The sequence below is a fragment of the Falco cherrug genome, chromosome 10, assembly GCF_023634085.1.
Source record: "Falco cherrug isolate bFalChe1 chromosome 10, bFalChe1.pri, whole genome shotgun sequence".
Lineage (NCBI taxonomy): Eukaryota > Metazoa > Chordata > Aves > Falconiformes > Falconidae > Falco > Falco cherrug.
In genome coordinates, this window is record NC_073706.1 from 5373372 (window position 1) to 5395721 (window position 22350).

The 22350-nt window shown below is 41.5% G+C and overlaps 1 protein-coding gene across 1 annotated transcript in view; it reads left to right on the plus strand.

Moving 5' to 3' along the window:
- Positions 1–22350, plus strand: part of TOP1 (DNA topoisomerase I) — a 69158-nt gene that overhangs the window by 19045 nt on the left and 27763 nt on the right. The window contains exon 3 of the mRNA XM_055722123.1: positions 11164–11266. Coding sequence (XP_055578098.1) covers positions 11164–11266 — 103 coding nt within the window. The remainder of the gene's footprint in view (positions 1–11163; positions 11267–22350) is intronic.

The following is a 22350-nucleotide window of genomic DNA, read 5'->3' on the forward strand; positions in this document are numbered from 1 at the left end:
CAGCCGAAGAGCAAAAGTGTCTCTGGTGTAAATGTGCTTGGTGGCTGAGCAAAAGTGTTTCAGTCTAGCCTGGTTTGCACATCCTTCGTGACAGGGGATTGTTGAAGAACAGTGTGTTATCCCAAAAATTCTGCAGCCCGAATTGTTAGACAAGAACTCAGTGAACCATTTTGTTCAGATTGTGTTGAAGTAAGGGTCTTCTGCAGTCCCTGGTAGCTCTGAAGTGTGAACATGACTGTAAATGTTGCAGTTGCCCCCTGTAGCAAACAGTTTGGAGAACCAGGGCAGAAGGTGAGCACAGAGGTGTGAGTGCCTCTGGTTCTTGCTCCTGAGCAACTCGCAAGAGACTGTGGGCAGTTCTTTGTGTCTGGCAATCCATCCCTCGGTGCGGTGTGTGTATCCCTCCTGCGTACATCCCTCCCTTTGTCTCTTCCTGAGAGATGATTTTGTGTGACAGCACCGCGTGACAGTTTCTGTACTAGGCCTTGGATCTGTGCTAAAGGTTGGTTGCTTTATAACTCTGAAAATAGGATTAGTCCCCCTTGCTTTATCTGTTTGAATGCCCTTAAATTTAACCTTCTTTCAGGATTTTACACTACTTCTGCATTCCTGGATACTAGAGCAGTTTGTGAACAGTTGCCCGAGTTCTCCCAGTGAGCCTGTCCTTCCTGCTGTGCTGGTGGTGGTAACTACATTTTGCACAATGGGGAGGAAATGGGTGCAAATTTGGAAAAGCCTGACTAGATGCTGTAGTAAAAATATTTGTGGATCTAAAAGAAATCACAAGGAACCTACCCGGAACTACTTTTTTATGCAAATTTTTCTTCCCTGAGCCAGTTGGTAACAGCTGTTTCCCCTCAGCCACATTCACTTTATATACCCATAAGGCCTCCATGGTCTCAGTCCTGTATATGTGTGTATTAGTAAATTGGAATATAGATTTAGTTGCAATGAGTGTAAGGCTTTTGAAACCTGAAAGGTAACAAAGCTCAAGCTTTTTTGGCTGTCCCCTGTTTGCTCTTACTTTTTGTGTTTTGGATCTGGTTGTGATACTCAGATACAGGCAGAGATGGCTTTGGAGAGGGTCTTTGGCTGCTGTAGCTGCCTGGCTTTCTACTTTCCTGTTTGGACCCCATTTATGGGCTGTGGAAAGCAATTTTGGGTTAGTTTTGAGGTGAGAGCAGGAGGAATAAATACTTATTGAAAGCAAGGCAGTTGTATATGACCACAGCTGGGAGTGAAGTGGGCATATACAATATAAACTTGCACGTGCTTCCAACACAGCTTTATTACCGAGTGTCCCGGAGCTTTCCTGAGTCCCACAGTGCTCGCTGTGTGGATTTTTGCCTAGATCCTTCTCTCGGCCTGATCCTGGCCTCCTGATATACAGAGACTTAATGGGCCATGGCTTTTGAACCTTGAGGCAAAAGTGTATCTTCAGGTTTTGCCGCAGCTTTAAAGATGTACCTGCAGTGTGTAACTTTGTTCATTTGTGTGGGTGTAGACCCATAAGGCAACAGGCAAAAAATTGCTGCAACTATTTCTACCCCAGTAAGGGAAGGGGAGAATGTTAGTATGCAAGTTACTCAAATTCCAAATGGAGGAGGCTATGGAAAGCAAGTAGTTCTATTCATAAAATAATGCAGTCTTAAGAGAATAAATATCACTAGGGACAGGAACAGGGTTGCTCTTACCTTGTTCCCTTAAGAGACTGCTCTGGACTTTCCTCTTCCCTGCCAGCACAGCAGCATTTTGAGCTGTGCACTGGTGCTAGTAATTTCCCTGAAGTTTTAAACTTGCTGTTCTGTTTTATTCTGCTTTGTTAGTGGAAACATACTAATGGGTTTCAGTCTCTGACTCTTTATTTATACAATTACAGGAGACTGTTTTATAGCTTGGGAATTCCTGGAAACACATGTTTCTGTTCACATTGAACTTTTTTAGGTTTTGAATGCAAATAATGGATTGAAACTTCATTGTTGCCTCTCGGTTGGGAGCCCTTTGGCATGTGTAAGAAGCAGCTATTAATTGAGCCTTTCTGTACAGATCAAACATGTATTTTCATGTGTTATAAGGCTTCCTCAGTCTTATCCTTTGTGTAATATCATCTGCTGCAATTCTGCTTGCAGTGATTTTATGCATTTGTTACACAGCAGCTAAGATCTGCTGCAGAATAGGCGTATGTGAGTGTGCCACCTCTTTCAGAAGAGGCCAAGTAAAAGGCACTGACAGGTCATTAAACTTGCTGCTGCTGTCTACACTGTTAGTTGTTTTGCTACAAAATGCTTGCAGTGCAGCAGTTTCTTAAGGTCAGCATCCCTTTATACCACATAGCTATCTCAGTCACTGAAACATTAATTACCCACAGAGTATTAGGTACTTCCCCAGCAGGTGGAAAAATGAGGTGCACAGAAAAGAAGTGATTAATCCAGTGTGGCTGAAAAAAAATTGAAAGGCTCAAAATGTGCACTAAAGAGTATCCATCCTCTTGCTGCATAGGCTCTTGCAGCACATCTTGCTTACCTACCCGGCTTCTGCAAGTTGGTTTAGATTGATGGAATGCCAGCAATGACATTTGCTTCAGGATGACTTCCATGTCCCAGAGGCTTCAGTAATGCAACATAGGAGTGATCAGTCTGGTTTGGGGTTGATGTTTTGTTTTTTGGTTTTGTTTTTTTTTTTCCTGTCCTCCTTAACCTATCCATGATAAGCTGTTAAAGTTTGGGACAGATAAATGAGTGTACAGCTTGGCTTGCAGGCTTGGTCCTGTGCCTGCCATGCTCTCTCACTGTTAGTTCTGTCACATTGTTTATGTCTCTTCCTTAGATTGAAGTTGCCTTAGGGCTTCAGTGGAGCAGAAGGTGTGCTGATCTCGTTTTGCAAACTTTGTGTTTTTAAGAAGCTGTGCAAGGTCCTTGCTTTCATAGTAAAACTTTGCTGGAGTGTTAGTGAGACGTCTCAAGAAGTTGGTAGGAGCTATTCTGAAAGACAAAGAATGGAAGAATTAATCTCTTCCACCCTAGTTCATCACCAAGTTGTGCCACAGGTTGTTTCTTCCTTTCCCTGTGTTCAACAGGAAGGAATACAAGGCCTTCAAATCACAAGATTAATGAAGAATGCAGTATCTAAGGGGTCTGTCTTGTTCTGAAGCTGTTTCCCAGCACAGCCCTTCTAAGGGTCAAGACATAGTATCTGTCTGTCCCTGTAGTATCTTTTGCCTCAAGTAACTGCTGAAGTGTGGGGAGGGCTTGTATGGTCGTTGGTTTTACTCCTGTTTCCATCAAAAGTACTGAGTTTTCAAGCTTTGGCAGAATTGGATACCATGTGGTGTGATCAGTTCTGGCTCAGCCCAAAGGAGTTTTGTCTCTGAGTAACTGTAGCCTGGAAAATAGGTTGACTCAAATCTCTTCAGTGATGATGTATTTCTTCATTTGAACCCTTAGAAAAAGCAAGAATACACTCTGGAGGAGTCTCAATTAGCCAGTTCATCCTTCCTAAGGCAGGAACTTTATTACTATTCTGCTGTACTCTTCCAGGCTCCCTTTTCAAGAAGCTTTCATACTTCTTCCCCCCTCCATTTTTTTTCCCGTGTATGATTGGAAAATGAATGAACGAGAATCTAAATTCAGAACCGAAACCTGCTTTATGTATTCTCCTTGTGCTTAGTCAAAATGAATTTGGTTGTTTTGCAGTAAACTATAAAACTGAGATTTTATTCTGGTTTATGGAGAAAAACGGTGAGCACTGTTGGAGTGTCAGCCTCCCTGAAGTGGTGCACCTGACCCAACACCTGAAGTGAAATAAGTTTGCGATAGCACAGTCATTGTGCTTCATTTGAATTTGACTTCAAGAAGATTTTTAAGGATTTAGCAATAGCTTTCTGTGGCAATGTTGGTTGTGGAGATGTCTTTCAACACTGGTAAAGGGTTGTGTGTCAGGTTGCTTTTGAAAGGTCTATCTGTGCCATTAAGCGTGGCACTGAGGAAGCAGAAGCCTGGCAGTCTTGTTTCGGTATTATTGTAGTTTCTTCCCTTTCTTGACACCTGCTGAGAACTCGGGTCCTGCTGCTTTTATTGAATTTCATGCTTAGGTTATGGGGGACTCCAGTCATGGTCTTGGTGAGTCGCTCTCGTTTCAGGATTCCAGATGTTTTTCAGTCAGCTATTGGAGAAATAAAACAGCACAACAAACAGACCTGCAATACCTTTCCAGGGTAAATCTTCTATGTGTATTCTGTAGTTGTGTAAATAGGGCCATTAGGCCAGTAAGTGACACATCCAGTTTCACATGGAAAGTTTATTTTAGGTTATGGTTTTCTGCTGCAGTGTATCATCTACAATACTGTAATTTCTTTCTGAACAGTGCCTTCTGGGTATGTTTTTTCTGCTTTTGTCGCTTATAGCTGCGTATAGATGTTTTCCAATTTCTGTGTTTTTCATACCTACAGTTTTGTTTTCAGCCTGCCCTGCTGTATTGGGAAGGGTGTTGTCTCCAACACCTGGATGCAGTTCTGTTTTCTGTTGAGTAGCTTTTCCTCCCCCTTTTTTGGGCTACAGCAATAGCAATGCATTCCAACAAACTCCAGAAACACTGTGTAATCAATTACTGGAATACCATGGTCACACTGTGACTTCTTCCAACTGGAATACAGATATTTAAACCTCCTCCAGACTGGTTAGGTGGGATTACTGTACATACTTTTAAATTGTTAAAACGTGTAAAGTCAGGTAACTAGTCCGAGTCATAGCCTGCCTTAACAGTGAGGATCCTGATGCCCTATGCCTCAGACAGTGCCACTTTCTCCATGTGGTTGCTCTTCTGAGTCATATGGGGTCTACAAATGGGCTTTTTCATCTCTGCACAGTGGTTGCTTTCTCAGGTGAACAGTTTATAAATTGACCAGAACCTCACAGAGCAACCTTTACATGTGCGATTACTGTTGCCTGTTTATGTAATCTGTTAACCCTGTCACTATTCATGTTAAAGATCTTGGGTAATGATGAAATGTTACAGTCTTTCTATGTGCTGATATAATCTATATGTTGTAAAAGTTAGGGCAACACTAAACCATTTTGATCACCTGCCTAAGATGAAATGACATGTACTTTGCCAGGAATATGAAGAGTATTTTACATACCTTGAATGACATTCAGATGTTTGACCATTTGTCGCACTTCTGGCATCATTTCAGCAAATGAGCCTTGATAATTTTAAGTCCTTTTATACCCAACGTAGAAGAAATTAAACTCTAAAAGTAATATGAATTTGCAAAATAAATGGCAACAAATGATAAAACTTGAGTAACTTGAAAATAAGAGGCCTTTTTCTGATGATCTGCAGTTTTAAGATGACTGTTTTTGAGGACGGCCTGTGGGGAAGGAGAAACATCAGTAACAGTGTTTCATTTAGGTCATCCAGAGTCTTTTTGCTGTTGTTTCCTCAATGCTTTCTCAACAGGTGACGAGGAAGTCAGGCTAAATAGTAAAAAGGCTACTGCTGTGGAGCAAATGGTCTAACATAGAGGTGGTGTTTCAGCTGAGAAGGGACTAACCATTTCTCAAGTGGTTCATGAGAAGTTTTTGAACTTGACCAGCTTTTGAACCTAATCCAGTGTTCCTGAATTACCTTTCTTTCAGCCGTATAAATTAGCAGAGGAACTGGTGAAGTCTGTTTTGTTTTGTTTTGTTTTTTTTTAAGACTTTCTTCTCCTTTCCAGAGGAGAAATTTAAAAGACCCTGCTAGTTTCATCGTACATGTCCTCTATGGTGATAGTAAAAGGCTTCTTGCTCATGCCTCGGGTTCAGGGTGGCTGAATGTACCGGTAGTAGAGTGCTATGCTCACCAGACCAATGATCCTGAAAACGTCTTGAGAGCTCGTATGCTTCTTTGGTAAAGATTAAGTAATATTGAGACACTGGACTTAAATTGGGGCAGAGATTCCAGCCACTCATCTGAAGCAGAAGTGTTACTGGAGGAGCAAGGTAAAAATGCTTTTTTTTGTTGCTAGGGTGATGCATTTTTTTATGCTGTGTCTTCAGATTTGGGCGCAGATTTCAGTCCCAAGAATCAGGTGGCTTAAAAGGTGTTCTGGGACATCAGTGTAGAGAAGCATTGAGATGAGGCTTCAGACTGGTAAAATACCAGCATAAATATCAGTTGAGGTATTTCTGGGCTGTCTAATGAGAAGAAAAGCAATTGGGGTGTTGGTGGAACCAGAAAGAAAATATAAAAAGTCCTTGTCCCCAGAACCTAGTAGAAGATTTCAAAAGAACAAAGACTGCTGGCAGAAACCTTTCTGTAAGCAGGTTAATGAAGTATTCAAATTGTGCTCACAAAACTTACGGGAACATGAACTGAAAGACAGCAAGTATGGAAGGCTAATAGATTTATCTTGAAAAGCTACTGTTGACCAGAAATTGGGGTTACCAGGTGTTAATTTGTCAGCTATCTCACTTAATTTAAAAGAAATGAGAAGAAACCAGATTGTTGCTTACATCTTTTTTTTTTTTTCCCTCAGCTCTTAAAAAAAAAAAAAGATATTCTAATGCAAAATTATGAAAATGGGATAAAAAGGAAGTGGGATAAAAGTGGGTGGTGGGAGTGGGATAAAATGGCATCTATAGCATCCTGTACCATGTGCCAGCAACACTCTCCCAAATAATATTGATAGCTGTACTAAATGGGCATATGAGAACTTATGCCTCTTTCCCTGCTTTCAGTATTTTATTAGGAAAGTTGCTGTCAAAACTGAAATATTAATGTAGAAAGTAGGTCTGCTGCTTCCCTTGATTATGATATGTAAGTAATCCTTTTTGGGGATGGGTTGCAGAGAAGGGTGTTCAAAAGTGTTTTAAAAGCAAATGAATTTTTCTCATGAATTAAAACAGTATAGTCCACATAACTGTTTTGTCACCAGACTAATCTATTAAGCCAGGGTCATTCTCGTTATGAAAGGAGACTGCTCGCCTTTGCTGTATCTGTTCTTGTAATGCTGTAGTTAGAGATGCCTAACCTTTTTACAGCTCTGTTCCTGGATAAAGAGTAAAACTGCACTGTTCCAGTAATATGTATGTACAAGTATTGCAAATAGGGTTATGATTCAGCCTTTCCCCAGAGACTTAGCAGTGGAGTGAAGGGGGGGGAGGGGGGCGACACACAAACCAGCCGCAGACCAAAAGTGCTTAGAATTTCCCATCCTTAAGTCAGGCATCCTTGTAATTAAACAGAGTTGAAAGATGAATCAACATACAAAAATGTGGAGCTGCTCGTGATTGTTGGAGGTACAGGGGGAATGGCAGGAATAGTACAGGGACTGCGGTAATCTTTTGGAGACGTACCAGGCTCAGCATTAACAGACAGAGATCCAGTGCCAGAGACATCAAGCTTTCTAGAACAGAAGAGATGCCAAAAGCTTTGTTTGGATTAGAGGATACTGAAGGGAAAGCCTTGGGAGTAATGGATCCTCGTTCAGTGAGCATAACCCCTGTCCCCTCTGTAACCTTGATGCTGGAGAGAGGCGTTTCAGTTTCTGAAATCTTTAAATATCACATGAGCTTTTAGGGGTTTGAACTTTGCTCACAGGAGACGGTGGATTTAAGTAATGGTCTTAGAGAAGGAATAGTCTTTATCTCCTTGTTTAGTGTTAGAGGGAGCAGACGTACTTAATGGAAGACATAAAAGGCAGGAAACAAATCTGAATGTGTGATAATGTCAGACCTCATTCTGTAACTCATGTGAGGCTGGACCTGTTCAGCTGCTAATCAGCTGCAAGCTGGGAGAGAGTTACTGGAGGTTGGAATATTCTTCCAGGAATCAATATGCTAAATATATCAAAGAAGATATATTAGAGACAGGATCACTTCCATTGATGGCTTCTGTGTTGATGAGGTTTGGTGTGAGGTAGCCTACTGTATCTTAAAGGTTTGTTCCCAATTCGGTCATCTGTTGCCTGTGTAATTCAGTTGGAGGTGATGCTGCATTGGTTTCTGTGAAGTGGGTACACAATCTGGAGTGAAATGGCTAAATTTGTTTCATGTCAGCCACCAAATAACCACCAACTTGAACTCCTAGATAAAGCCAGGCTGGAACAAAGCATATTTGTGTGATATGTGAAAAACGTAATTCTGCCCTTTTTAATGACCCGGTCTACTGAACCTCATCCAGCTCCACCCTCAAAAAAAAAAAAAAAAAAAAAGACAGCTTTCATGCCTTCTGAAGATACAAATATGTCAGCTCAAGAAAATTTAATAAATGCTGTTGAAGTCTTCGTTCTTAACCTAACTCATGGCATTGTGTCAGAAAGCAACACTGTGGAGCCTGAATACCAGGCAAATGTTCCAGAATAATTTAATGCTTGGGAGACGTGCCTGGGAGGTAGTACACTTACCTCCGTGGAAGTACTGAATTTAAAGTGTTGTCCAGTGTGAGAGGCCAAGTACCTACCCAGCCTTGACTGCACTTGACTGAAAGCTCTCCTGACAGTCTTTCCCTTCTGCTTTCAGGACCATGGGCATGACCCCCTGTTCCCCTGCTGCTCTGGCCTGCCTTTCAGCCAGAGTACCTCTGTGAAAGCCCTTCCTGCTAGGAATCCTTTGGTAGAAGGCAAAGGAAAGCTGAGTGGTGACAAATACTAGCAAGCAGCGCTAGTTTGACTGGTCAGGCACTCTTTTTCTTTTTTTGTTGTTGTACCAGACTTTAATTGTCTGAAAACACCAAATTATTGTAAGCACTGCAGAGGATTGAGGAAATAGACATCTGACTCCAATGTTTCCAGGGTATAGCAACTACTTTTCAAGAGCAAATATTAATTTCAGCTGGAAAGCACAAGTCAGCTGGAAGGGAATCTGGTGGTGAAGGTAAAAGACTTCTGTTTTCCACTTTTTTGTGTAAAATAATCTTGTGGTTCTAAGCTCTAAAGAGAATAGCATTGAGCCCAGTTGCACATGTTTTCCATCGATTGGTTTGTAGAAAAAAATTGACTCTGTGTCGGTATGTGCCTCCTTACAAAGCAAGTGTGTTATAAAATGAGCGTACATAGTTCTATGTATAACATCAGGATGGTTTTTCTAGCAATTTGCCTATTCACCAAGTGTAAATAGATGGCTGTTCACTTCAGCCAGTGCTTTAGGAATCAGTGAGTAAACTCTCTGTGGAGTAAAACCCAGGCAGTTTGCAAACAGCCTGAGCTTCCAGCTACTGGCTAAACTGAAGAATCCTAAGTGTGAAATGCATTGCAAAAACATTTTTGCTAGTGAAATGTGTGTTGTCCTGGTGGGAAGAAGGGTACTGAGAAATTGCTTCTTGGCTGTTCAGAGAGTGTAGGTGTACGGTCCCCACACAGTTTGCCAGAGATGCCTGCAAAACTCTGCCTGCTGTGAAATAGATTTTGCTGTTGGTACTTGAAAACTCTTAGGTGTGTTATGCTCTAACACCAAATGTTCCGCATAACCTGCCACATGCCTGTTTATCAAAATATATAAAACTAAATCTTGTGCTTTAAATGTATATGCTGTATACACCAATGCACTAGGAGGTGTTGCCAAGTTCAGGAGGATTGAGGAGAGATGCAGAAGGCAAATCGGAGGCTTGAATGTCAGCATTCAGTGTTTTACGTTGTCTTACTGCAGGTGTCTGAAAACAGTACCTGAAGTTAGAGAAAAGGCAATAGATTGAAATCATGTTCTGTGGAAATGTGACTGTGGGTGTGTTTCCACTAAAAGCAGTTGAATGTTTTGAGGTTTAAGAGCTGGTGTCAGTTAAGGAGAAAAAAGAATTTGTGGCGAAAGACTTGGTTGGGAGTCAGGAGGACAAGGCTTGTTCCTGGCTCTGTAATGCATTTCCTATGTGACTGGGCAAGTCACAAAATCCTTTTGTTGCAGTTTCCTATTCTTAGTGCAGGGAGAGGCATGGTAACGTCTATACAATTAATTAAGCATTAATACCTTAAATCCAAGATCTCTGGTGGAAGTTCTGGTGCTATTATCTGAAAACCATTGCCAAAGTCAGCGCAGCCTTTTAGGTATCCTGAGGAGCTCACTTAATTTTAGTTGCTTTGAGAAGCATGTTCAAAACAAAACCTCGGGGGGGGTCTTTGGGTACGTACATGTTCTTTCCAACGTTACAGTGACCTTGACTGTAAATGGTAGTGCCTTTTGAGGTGGGTTTGAGATGCTAGTTCAGCCTCAGCTCCTTCTTGATCTACTTATAAAGAAGATTTAAGGAGCTAAAGATGTTTGTCAATGAGTTTATTTAAAGTTGAACTATGTTGCTCTTCTCCTGTGCTGGATCTATTTCGTTGGTGCTTTAAAGGACTTTATTGTATAGTACAAGTTGTCACTGAGGATGGGAAATGTCACTTGGAGTAGAAATTGATACTGGTAAAATTGCTGTGTTCATGTAGATTTACTTGAGTGCCATCTTTCATTTCTGACCTGTCACTTACTTGGGCCAGTCCTAACCTGTGTAGGTGGGTTACCACTGGCACATACTCATTACAGCTGTCATGGTAGATTTTCTTGGTGAGGCTCTTAGCGGAGGGAGGTAAGTGTCTCCAGAAGAGAAGCATGAGGAGAGATTCCTAGTCCTCTTTTCTTTTCACCCTTTATTTTTCTCATTACTCCCCCTTTCCCTTGCTGTGTGCCTGTCAAGTCATCCGCTCTTGGGGATAAGAATAAGATGATTTTAGTGGGGGTGCGGGGCGCTGTTTTTCTCTAGACTAGACATTTGTGGAAGTAGCAGTCTAAATTCTAGGATTCAGCAGGCCTAACATTTCAGCTTTATGCTCTGTTTCTGTATCCTTATCTATTTGACATGAAATACTTACTGGCATAGGAAGCTAGGTTTCCCATCTGCCAAATAAGATTGAACTTGCTCTAGCCATACTTACCTATTTAATAAGAAAGGTTGCATTTCTTCAGGGTCTGTAAAGTATTTAAAGGTCATTGAATTAAAGACCGTATAAATGCAGCTGTTGCCAGGATGAATTAACTTGTGCTACAGAAACAATGAATCCATTTAGGACCTCTCAAAATTTGGAACAAAAATCTTAGTTTCAGTCACAGACAATACTAATATGGGGTGGGCGGAAATGCAGAGGTTGGTAAGGGAGGTGTGGAGTTTTCTCCCAACTTCATTTCTTAATTTTTTTTGCCTCTCTGCTTGCAGATTCTCACAAACACAAAGATAAACACAAAGACCGAGAACACCGGCACAAAGAGCACAAGAAGGACAAGGAAAAAGACCGGGAAAAGTCCAAGCACAGTAATAGGTGAGGAAAAAGTCAATGAAGTCCTCATAGACTAAAACACTGTTGCACATGCAGTCTTAAGAGACTTACTCTGATATGAGGATGAAATTGCTCCATTTTGAGTGTGGTTTATAGGGGTGTAGGTGCTTTAAGCCGAACTTCTGTTATTGCGTGCGTTTCCATATGGGTAGCTGAAGTAGTGTATCTTGCAAATGTGAGCCAATACTAATGTATAAAATATTATTGTAGTTAGTGTTACTAAAGGTGTTGAAAAGTAGTTTAACCCCACTATCATGAAGATCGATTAATTTTGTTCATGATCTTTTTTGTGTGTAGTTCCACGTGTTTGTCAAAAACGTGGGAGCTCTTTTCGAGTGTTGGTATAAACTGTTTCAGCGTAGGTGAACCTGATGTGACTGCTAAGCCTCCTAATAATTCAGCATCTGGAAAGATGGTTCTCCAGAATGATGCAGGTGTCCTTGGCCTGCTACCACAGTGGTTGGGTATCTCATTGCTGTGAGGCAGTGTTACGAACTTCTGGGTTAGATAACGAATTTGAAAGGATTGCATGCTGTTTTGTCTGATGTGGTTGATACATTACACTGCAGCTATATGGGGAAGGTGTTTCATGCAAGTCACCTGCCATACCATCCACACTGAATGTAAACACTTATTTATTCTGTGGTGACTTGCACCTCTTGAGGTGGTGGTGAATTCCATGCTCCAGTTGATACCCTAGCCTTGGCTGTAAACTGAAGAACCAGGATGCGTAGGTCTGTCTGGTGATTTGGTACGATGGAGCACAGGGCAAGTATGTCACAAAGTGGATGTTACTTAGAAAAGCTTTCCTAGTTGGAATTCCTGACGTGCCAGTGCCACAGAGTCTACTTTAACAATGAAACTTGCAAAAAACAGCCCTTGGAGGGTAAGTTTCTGTTGTGACACTTGGTGAATGGCAAATAGTGTTTATGCTACAGCCAGGCAAGTGTTATTAACTAATTGCTGTGCAACTCTGATAACACAATCTAAAAATGAATAGAAAACCTTGCGTCAACAGTGATTTCTATTAAAAAGAAGCATGGAAAGGAGGAGAGAGTCTGTGCTAAGCAGTGGATTTGTTTTATTGGGGTTGTGCTTTGAGTTTTCTGTGACCTTTTGGGAAGTTATACAACCTACAGTTCTATAATATGTTCTCTTTTTTGAAAGTAAATGGCTGTGGAGGAATTTAGAATTTAGGCCAAATAACTTGCAGCATTTACTGATTTCCACAGCGAAGATTAAATGCTTTGGACACAGTGTTTGGACTTTTTGCTCACATATCTATATTGCCTTGATTTCTGATTTTCATTTTTCTGGTATTCAAGCATGTACCCCGAAATTTGCTATCTTGCATTTCCAAATGTTCATTGCTTCACTTGAAGAAAAAAAAACCAACCAAACAAAAAAACAACAAAACAACAAACCACCACATCCCATACTCCTGAAATCTCAGGAGAGTACATCCTTTTGTAAGGAGTAATGTAAGCGCTATCTTTAAATTTCCAGAATTCATTAATGAATTGGCCTTATTTGTGTAGGAGTTAGAAATGGTCAGCAGATTTTTAGCTGGAACAACAAATTATGGCTTGTAATGTGAAGCTGCACACTACTGATTGTGTAAACAATAAATATGAAAACAGTGGAAAGGAGATAAGAATGGCTCATGTTTTGTGAGGTGTAGTTCATGATATGTAATCATGCTTTATCTTGAAGTAATTCCTTCTCCCTGCAGTGTTGCCTTGAAATCCCGGTGAGAAAGGCATCATGTTTTCTAGGCACTGTGCATAAAGCTTCCAGTCACACTTGTTTATCTATTAAGAGTTCCTTTGTCTTGTGGACACAACATACTGCATTTTTAAGTCCCATAATAGGGTACACCTATGTGGATGGCATGACTGAGTGCACGCATGTGCCAGGGGTTTTGTTCAAGGCACCTTTTGGGGAAAGATTCCATAATACTGTGTTGCCCCTCAGGCCCCTACACAAGGTGGGACTTCCCTTCCCTAGGCTGAGCACTCATCTTGCGACTGCCACCTTAAAAATGAATGTATTATAGTGCTGAATCGTGAGAACCTGTCTTGAAGGTGGTACTTGGAGAAGACAATGTACGCAGACACACGTGTGGTGTTCCAGCTGGATCACTCCTTCAGGAGTGCTCCAGAATTTTCACTGCCCCATTCACGCTCGGTCACACACAGGGTACGTAGCTGTATAAAGCCAGCTGACTTCTAACACAAACTTTTTAGAAATAACTGACCTTGTAATTGAAATGCAAGCATTACTTCCCGAAATCTTTTGATTCAGCTGTCATCCATGTAATTCCATAAATGTAAGTTGTGCCTGTGAGGATTAGATTTTAGGTGACCGTTGTCTTGTGAAGGAAGTAGCCCAGCAGTGCTCGACAGGGGAGGTGGAGGTGTGGAAGAAGATAGTGGTGAGCAGGGAATTGCTTAGAGAGGAGCTGTTGGAAAAACCTGAATGGAGCATGTACTTGTGGCCAGGCTGCTGGCAAGTGTGCACTTGGAAGGTGTTAATCCAAGGATGGCAGAGGCCGGACTGGTGAGTTATGGGACAGGATGGGGAAGGACTGAAGCAAGTTGAGTTTCTGTTTGGGTTCTGTTACTGCAGTCACAATACCAAAATACTTCCCTGGACAGAGCCAGGATGAACAGAGAAATCTGATTTTTAGGATGGCTGGTGTGACTGTACAGTGTCTTATCACTGTCATACTGCTAAGCAGTTGGGTTGCACTGTGGAAGGGGGATTTGTTCACTATGCCATTTTTAATAGCTTTTAATTTTACCAGCAATGGGACAGGAATAAATTGCTTTGAAATACTGGAGAATTTCCCTATTTCAGGGGGCTCTTATTTGTGATGTAACAAGACCAAAAGCAAAATTGTTTTTTGGGGAAGAAGAGTGAGGGCTCTGCGTACATTTCATTAGTCTGGCTTAGCCCTTCGTAATAGAACCATTCAAAGGGCTGGTTCTAGGTCCAGTTTATATTGATACTTGATTGCAGTGGCCATCACTGCTAAGAAAGGTTCCTCGTGCAGAAATTTGTATGGATCTACATGGAACAAGTGCCTCATCAGCTGGGCTTAAAAATGGATACTTGTTTTTCAATCCATCCACTGACTTTCATGACACTGGGCTGGTAAACGTCTGTATTCCCCAATGTCACCCAGTTGTGCTTGCAAGCTAACTGAAAGGGGTTGCATTTTTAGGAGATGGATTCAAAACCTGTTGGAAACTCTTCGTTTGGAAGGTTTTTAGACAGGTTAGAAAACTTGGTTTCCAAGTTTTTCAAGTGTGCAGCTGGGAAAGCTTTTCTGGATGACACACTTGAATTGGTTTTTGTAACAAAGTGATGTACTGGTGGATCTGTTCTCATGATGCTATCTCTATAGCAAGAGTTTCTTTAGAAAAGCATTTACTTTCTTACCTGTTGTTCAAATGGCACCTTCACCTTGAAGGGGCACCTTAAGTGTGTTTGGTTTTTTGGATAATATCTGCTAGGTAGCATACTATTGACAGCAAGCTGTCATCAGCAGGTTTGCAATGCTTTTTTTTGTAAAAAAAACCAACCAACCAACCCACAACCTCTTTAAGTTCAATAGCTCTTTTAAGCCCTTTGCAGTGAGGTAAGTGGTGAACCTCTTAAGTCGTACACGAGATTTACGTGGTCACGCCCCCTCTCATTATGACTTGTAGAGACTACTGGGTTGAGGGTCTTGTTTTTATGAACAAAGGTGACAAAGTGCCCCTTCCTAAACTTAGCCCTGCAGCAGTGCCACCACATTACTGTCCCTCCACTGTGACCATCCAACACCTCCCATCTGCAGCACAAACATCAGCTGAACCCAGTTGCAGGGGTCCACAGCAGACCTCTAGAGCCTCTGCTCTGCTGAGGATTGTGACAGCTGTTTTGATAGGGGATATTTTTGCACAGAAGAATTTTTTGAAGGAGTAAAACCTGCCTGTACTGAAGTTTCTACTTTGACAATGAAAAACAAGGGAAAAAATACCCATTAGTCCTTTAGAAATTAAACAAAAATTCCAAGGTAACAAGAATGTGTGTTTTTTCCAGTGTTTTTTTACCTGTGTGGGGAATTCTTAAAGCACTCCATAAAAGCTTGTCACCTGTTTCTAAAATTGAAAATTAATCTTTTAGGAAAGTTGTATCTTGGATCAATAGAATTGCATGTAAATCTTCAGAAAAGCCATTCAGTATTTCAGAAAAGCTGCTGTGTTATTGCAAAAGTTGTGCTGTATCTTTGATAATTCTCAGAGGTTGAATGGTGCTTTAGCAGAAATCCAAGCCATTGTTGTTGGTGAAACTTGGCTTTGTATCTCCATGGCATTTTATACAGTGTGTGTAAAGAGTCCTGTAATTGCATTCTGAGAAGTACAGTACTGCATTGGACATTGGACACAGTTAAGAGCATTGTCTAGTTGTGTTTGAAGCAGATCGTTTTTATGTCTGTCTGTAATAGTTTTGACAATTTCATTTCCTGCCCTACACTTAAAAAAGGCTTTTAAAATGAAACCTGCATCAAGAAGGCAGAGAAACTTCAATGCAGGAGAATAAATGTTTCCTGTATCCAGACTTTGAAGCATCTAAACTGCCAAGATAAGTCTCAGAAATACCTAAAATAGATAATTTTGATTTCATATGGCAGAAGTGTGTGGAGTCGTATGTAGAACTTCTTAATTTTGCTTCTTGCTTTCCTCTCCCACTCACAAGATGACACTTCTGTATCTTAACCACTCATTTACAGCTGTAGTAAACTGAGAGAGAACATTTGTATGCCTCAGATCTTCTCAGTCACCCCTCAAGGAAAGAAAATGCAAAGCCCACTGAAGAAAAAATCCATATCAAAGAATAAATCCGCATCACTATAGAGCAATCTCTATCAAGCAAAATGTTTTCTTTGGCTCCTTTGCTCAGCCCTGTACTTCCCGATCCCCAAAAGAAAGTTTAACACACACCTATTAAATATAAATGTCGGTGGTTAAAAAAATAAAATTAAACAAATCTGATGTGGCAGTAGGTTTCTGATCTGTGGGAGACAAGTATTTCAAAAAAGTAGAATGTACAAAATAATAAAATAATGGGTCCTTTGAAGCCAAGGCTTGTTAGAGATCAGTTCAGAAGCGTTCACAGCAACAAGTGTCTTTCTGCCAGGTGTCTTCTTGGGCTTTGTGCATGGAGTGTGGGCTGCCAGTAGACTGGGGAGTGCAGGAATGGCTGTGATGGGGAAGGGGAGCAAAGAGGCTGCTCTTGTAGCACTGATCTGTGTTGTCAATGTGACAAGCATCTGAGCTGCAGGAAGAAAAATCTTCTGTCAGATTGCATATTTCCTCCATTTACTAAATCTCTTGTGATCACAGCTTGAGACAAACTGAAGCGTGGAACACAGAAGGGATTTATAGACGTGATCTTCACTGGCATCGTGTAAGTTTTATGGTTTTGCTAGGAAAAACACAGATTCCAGGCATTTGCTAGTCGTGAATGAAGATAAATTTCAGTTCAGACTTCTTGCACATCTCCTCTGATTTATTATGTGATCCTGAATGATTAAGAACTGTGTGCATAGGGGGCAGGAGGAGGCAGGGGTATCTGATGTAGAAGGGAAAAAGCAATTTTAAAAAAAGTGTTTCAGCACCCCCTATGCTCTAGCACTTGTGGGTTTGTTTTCATTCCCTATTTGAGTGCACAGTTCACCTTGATGAACTTTCTCATGTGTGACGCTGCCTTCCAGTAGTAAAAATACTTGCTTTTCATTTAGTAATATACCTGATTCTCACACGTCCACAGAAGGTACATGCTAAGCCTGATCCTTGTCTCAGTCTGTGAATACTGTTCTAGTTTTTAATATTTTTATCAGCTGTTGATTAGTCCAGCTTTTTATCTTGTTCCTCTTGCTGAAGGCTTGCTCTGTGAATCTGAAAATTGCTGAAAAGACTTCTTTCAACTCCGGGAAAAGTCATTTCAGGTTTTTCTTTATTGTATTGCTGAAATCCCAGCAGAAGCACTGGAGCTCACGTGTTCGTTCCCTGTAATACCATATGATAACCCTCTTAACTGTGAGCATAAAATACTGCAAGCCAGCTGAAAACTTGTCGTTTGCTGGTGTGCCTTCTGTTTCTGAAATGCTCCCTGCACAGTCAGCCGTTCTTGGTATGCATTAGTCTGAATATGATCACAGTTTGCCATTAATATTGTGTTACGTCAAACGAGACACAGGCTGTGTAACCTATGCTCTGTCCCTATTGTGTTTTTAGATTTCACTAAAATCACAGCTCCCTGTTATTTTACGCTTCAGTTGCATTGTAGGAGCTCCTGTGTAGGCAAGCAGAGCTCTGCTTGCAGCAGGCTCTGGTGCTTGCTAGTAGCAGATTCCCAGTCACGAGCTAATTACAGCTGAGAATATGAGAGAGGAAATAAAAGACACTTCAGATAAAGCATCCTTCCCAGCTTGTGATTTTGAAGCTGGAATGGAAAGGGCCTGGGAAGGGATTATTAACGTACGTAAATGGCACCTGAAGAATGCGGTGTTAAATTACTGCAAAGCTGTTGTAGTTTGAAGAAGGAAGCTGTGATCTGCACATCTGCCATTCTTTGGAAACACTTTCCACTTGTGACTTTCCCATGTGATCGTAGCCTCAGCAGCTGCTGCCAGGTGGCTGTCCTCCCTTCCTCTCCTCCTTCCTGCCCTCCAGCAGGCATCCTCACTGGGAAATACAGCCACCTTTTCAAGGGAAGTGGCATCTTCTGTTGCATTTACTACTTCGTCTGCTTCAGGCTGAGCTCTCCAAGGCCTTCAGATGCCCTTGTTCATACTAAAACTCTTAAGTGAAAGACGGGCAAGCTAGTAGCAAAAAGGTTGTATTTAGGAGATGCATTTCTACTCGTCTGGCCTTTCTGTGAACTAAGCCAGTACCGTGGGATATCTTCAGATGACGTAGTCCCTGGTTCTGCCTGTATTGATATGGTGTCCTACTGTACTCTGTTACCTTAAAACAAACAAACAAACCCCAAATCCAACAAAAGCAACAGTGCAGGTTGTCAGAATTAAGCACTTTCAGAGGTGTAAAACACTTAAGTGCTCTTACAGTGGTTAACTGTAATGTTCTGGGTGAAAAGGAAGATCTTATTTTGTCAGCAAGGCTGGGTATTTCTAAAACAGATTGTGAGCAACTGTTCTGTGATCCAGTTGTCTTCAGGCGAACTTGCACTCGAGGTTCTCTCTCTCTTACCCGGGGGGTTGCTGTCCTGCTTCATTGGCTTCAAGCTGTCTTATTGGCAGAGGGGTGTGTGCAAGAAAGGTAACAGAGGATCCACAGCACTCCGAGAAATTAATTCAGGATAAGTTATCTGGCTGTATGTGGTCTTAAGACCTTTTATATTGGTTGGTTTTGGTCTTTTTAAAGAAAAGTGATCGGGGTGGTTTTTTTTCCAGTTTTGAATCGGCCAGGAAGATAGACTTCTGATCTTTAAATTGTTCCCAGTCCCTCCTAATAATAGCTTTGGGGCTGTCTGGAAATAGCTTTCTGATAGAAGGCTGACACTCCTTCTTCAGGGTAAGGATGGCATCCTGTTGCTTTCTCTTTTCTTTTGAGATTAGTGTGGTGGTTAAATTGTGTTCCCCTGGAGGCTCGCATAAGTATCTTAGCCAAATGAAAGACCAAAGCAGCTCGGCTTGCTGACTGAAGTTAATATCTGAGCAACTTGCTTTGCTTTTGGAAGAAAAAAGGTTATTCTTCTCAGGATTGTTGCTTGGGGCCTTTGTTATCAGCATGTTTCCAAATGAGCTTTTCTGGGAGATGCAGATTTCAGGCCCTCTTAGGGAAGAGGAGCACATGCCCTCATTGTTGCACGTGTCAGAAAATCTTGAACCAAGTTGTTGAAGTCAGAGCTGTGGTCCAGTGTCTAGAAACACATAGGGCCGACAAGGAGTCTGCTTACAAATAAGGGAAATAAATGTATGCCTTTTTTGTTTGTGTTTTTTGGTTGTTGTTTTGTTGGAGATTTTTTACATTGTTGTCGTGAGTAGCACATGAAATCAGATTTTTATCTGGGGAATTTCTTCTAGTCACATACCAGGAGCAGCAGCAAGCGGAACCTCAGGGCCTGGCCACCAATACTGTTAGGAAAATGAAGCTGCCAGGTGAAACTGGAGACAGTTTCCTTGGGTCATCTGAGCCCCCTGTTGCTTTGGTGAGAAATTTACTGCTTTGTAGAGCAAAGGGGAAGAATAGTCTTGTGATTAAAAAACAAAGCTTAAAAAAACCCAAACCCAACACCTAAGACTGAGTCGGGAATCCAGATTTCTTGATTCTGACTCTAGTGCTGAAAAATCTGAGCTTTAGATTAGATTGCGTAACAGCTTTTCAATGGTGGCCACTTACTGTCTTTCGAGGGAGGTGTCATTTGAGCTTCTACTTCAGCAAGCCTAAGTTTTTAGTACTTTTTGTCTTTATTCCAGCTGTTAGTCTGTAAGCATGCAACATAAAAATTCTCACTGCTTCTTTTAGGCCAGTGGGATTTTTCTACCTTTTTCAGCATTAGCTTTGCAGATGTAGGTTGTCATCTATTAATTTGCTTTTAGTCACATTTTGTGTGCATCTCTGGGCTCTGCAAGTCACATACTGAAAGCTAGTGCTTTTGGCTGCTAGCGAGGAGCATGGTGCTTTTGAAAACTTAAGCTTTTTTTTTTTTTTTCTGCTATTCCAAACTCCCAAGCAACATTTACCTTAGAGAACAAACCCCGTCGATCGCAGCGTGTACTGTGCTTTGAAGATGCAGATTGTCTGAGTAAAACATGTTATTGCAGGTAGGATTTAAATATCAAATAAGAGCAAGTCAGAAAATAGAAACAAGCAGACTTGCAGAGAACAAAACGGGTTGAAGCCTTGCATGTTTGTTAATTATGTATGTTTTTTTCCTGTATGATGATATGCCTTTGTAATTGTAAAACTTAAATCTTTGGCAAATGATGTACCTAGCATACAGATAACAGTACAAGATACCAAGTCAGAATTTCCAGATCTTCCTGAGTTAAAAAAGGATTAATCAATGTGTGGGGTTTGTGCTTTCAGACAGTCAATGAATCTCATTGGAGCAGAGGAAAATGAAATAGGTATCTTAAGTCTGAAACACTGATGAATAAACAGGATACAGAAGCTGGGATGTCAAATCTGAGCAAGAGTAGCAAGCATCTCCTGGATTTCCAAGATCCAGTGTCAGGATGTCCTGCATATGTAATTGCATGTCCTGATCACACAGCACACATAACACGATCTGCTGGGTAAGAATAGTCTGCAGTTGTTGAATCTTCACTCACAGGCAACATGTGGTGCTGTGCGTCTTATTTCTAAGAGTGCCAGTTGCCTTTTGATATTTAGATACTCCTTTACAGTTTTATATGTAGTATGAAGAGGTTGCTAGAGAGTTAAAATGAAACTGGTTTCTCTTTCTACTGATCTCTTTCAATGTGACACAGTTTGTGAATATACTGACTTCAGTGATGGATTTTCATGCTTCAGCTGCTTGAGCTTGAAAGGCTGCTGTATATTTATTGGAGTGTGTGGGACTCTGAGCTTGAATAATTTAGACCTTTTGCAGGTTCAGGTCCTTTTGTGCTAGTGTTACACAAGGCTCTGAAACTCTCTGCGTTGGACTTTACTCGGCAGTTCTACAGCTGGGTATGGGTCGGTGTATTTGTGGCTGTGGCTGCCTTCCTCTTAATCACATGCAAGATTTATGGGAGCTAGTTAATGTGGTGCTTGTTTTCTGTAGCCATTGAATATCCAGCCCTTTTGTAGTCTGGTTTTTATGATAGAAGGAAGACTTGAAGCATATATAGTTTTTAAAAATCACACTCCTACCTGGTGTTCCAGGCTTGCTGTTTTTCAGGTCTGTGCTCCCCCAGATCAGTTTGGACTTGCACTTGAGTGTTGAAATGACTGAAATAAGGAAGCTTGCCTATTTCTAGTAGAGGTTTGCATTGCATTGAATAGTCCTAAGGAGAAGCGGAGTGCATCCCAGAGAGCAGTAGTGGTGGGAGTTAAGTGCTGAGGAAGGAGGAGCATGAGCTGCCAGTGTGAGGAGGGCAACTTACTTGGTGCCTAGCCATGCCCAGTAGAAGAGAGGCTGATTTCCACTGTGCCTTTCTTTGGTTTGCTTTTAAGCCCAGCATGACCTCAGGGAGTGCACACAACCTTATAAATGTGTATTGAAGGCCTGTTGAATTGACAGGCTTGCTGCTTGGCTTCCACAACAGTGCTGCTAATCCTTGCGGCCAGTAGAGTCTCCTGAGAGTGTTTGCTTACTTTCTGGCTCCAAGGATCGGGTCATTTCATGTCATTTTCATTTGAAAACAGTTGCGTCTTTTTGGTTGATAAGAAAAACTTGAGAATGTGATTCCAAATTTACCTAAATGTATTGGAAATCAGAAGGATGTAGACAAGGAAGATTTTTCTTCTCCTTGGGGATCTTTTTTCCTCTGTTCTGTCTAAAGAATTTTGGTTATTTGAACTCTCAATGCTGTTATCCGTAGCACCAAACCCTTGGGTAGCAGCAGCCCAGATTTTCACCTTTGGTGAGTTCCAGTCCTGCATGGCAGGGTCGTCTCAGCCGAGCAGAGCTTGCTTGACCACCGTGGTGAGGCACAGTGAGGAAACAGCTTCGACTGAGGACTGCAGCATTATTCCTGCCTTTTCTGTTTGACTTTGCATAAACACAAGGACATCTCATATCCTGTTTGCTCTGGTTTTCCCATCTGTTTGGGAATAATAGAGATCAGCGGTTTTCTCTTTAAGTTCCAGAGATGAGAGCTGCTACAATGACAAACTGTTGTCTGAGCAAAAGCTGGCATGGGCATTGATGGGACTGGCGGCTCTATTCCAGTGACCTTTTATGTGGACTAGGAAAAAGAGGAACAGCAGAGACAGTGGGAATTCAGCCTAAAGTGTTGAGCTTTAAGTGTAGCAGCTGTGGATTTCCTCAGCAATCCAGGCTGATGGGGGTTTTCCTGAGGTGGAGCTCTTGGCGTCTGTGGT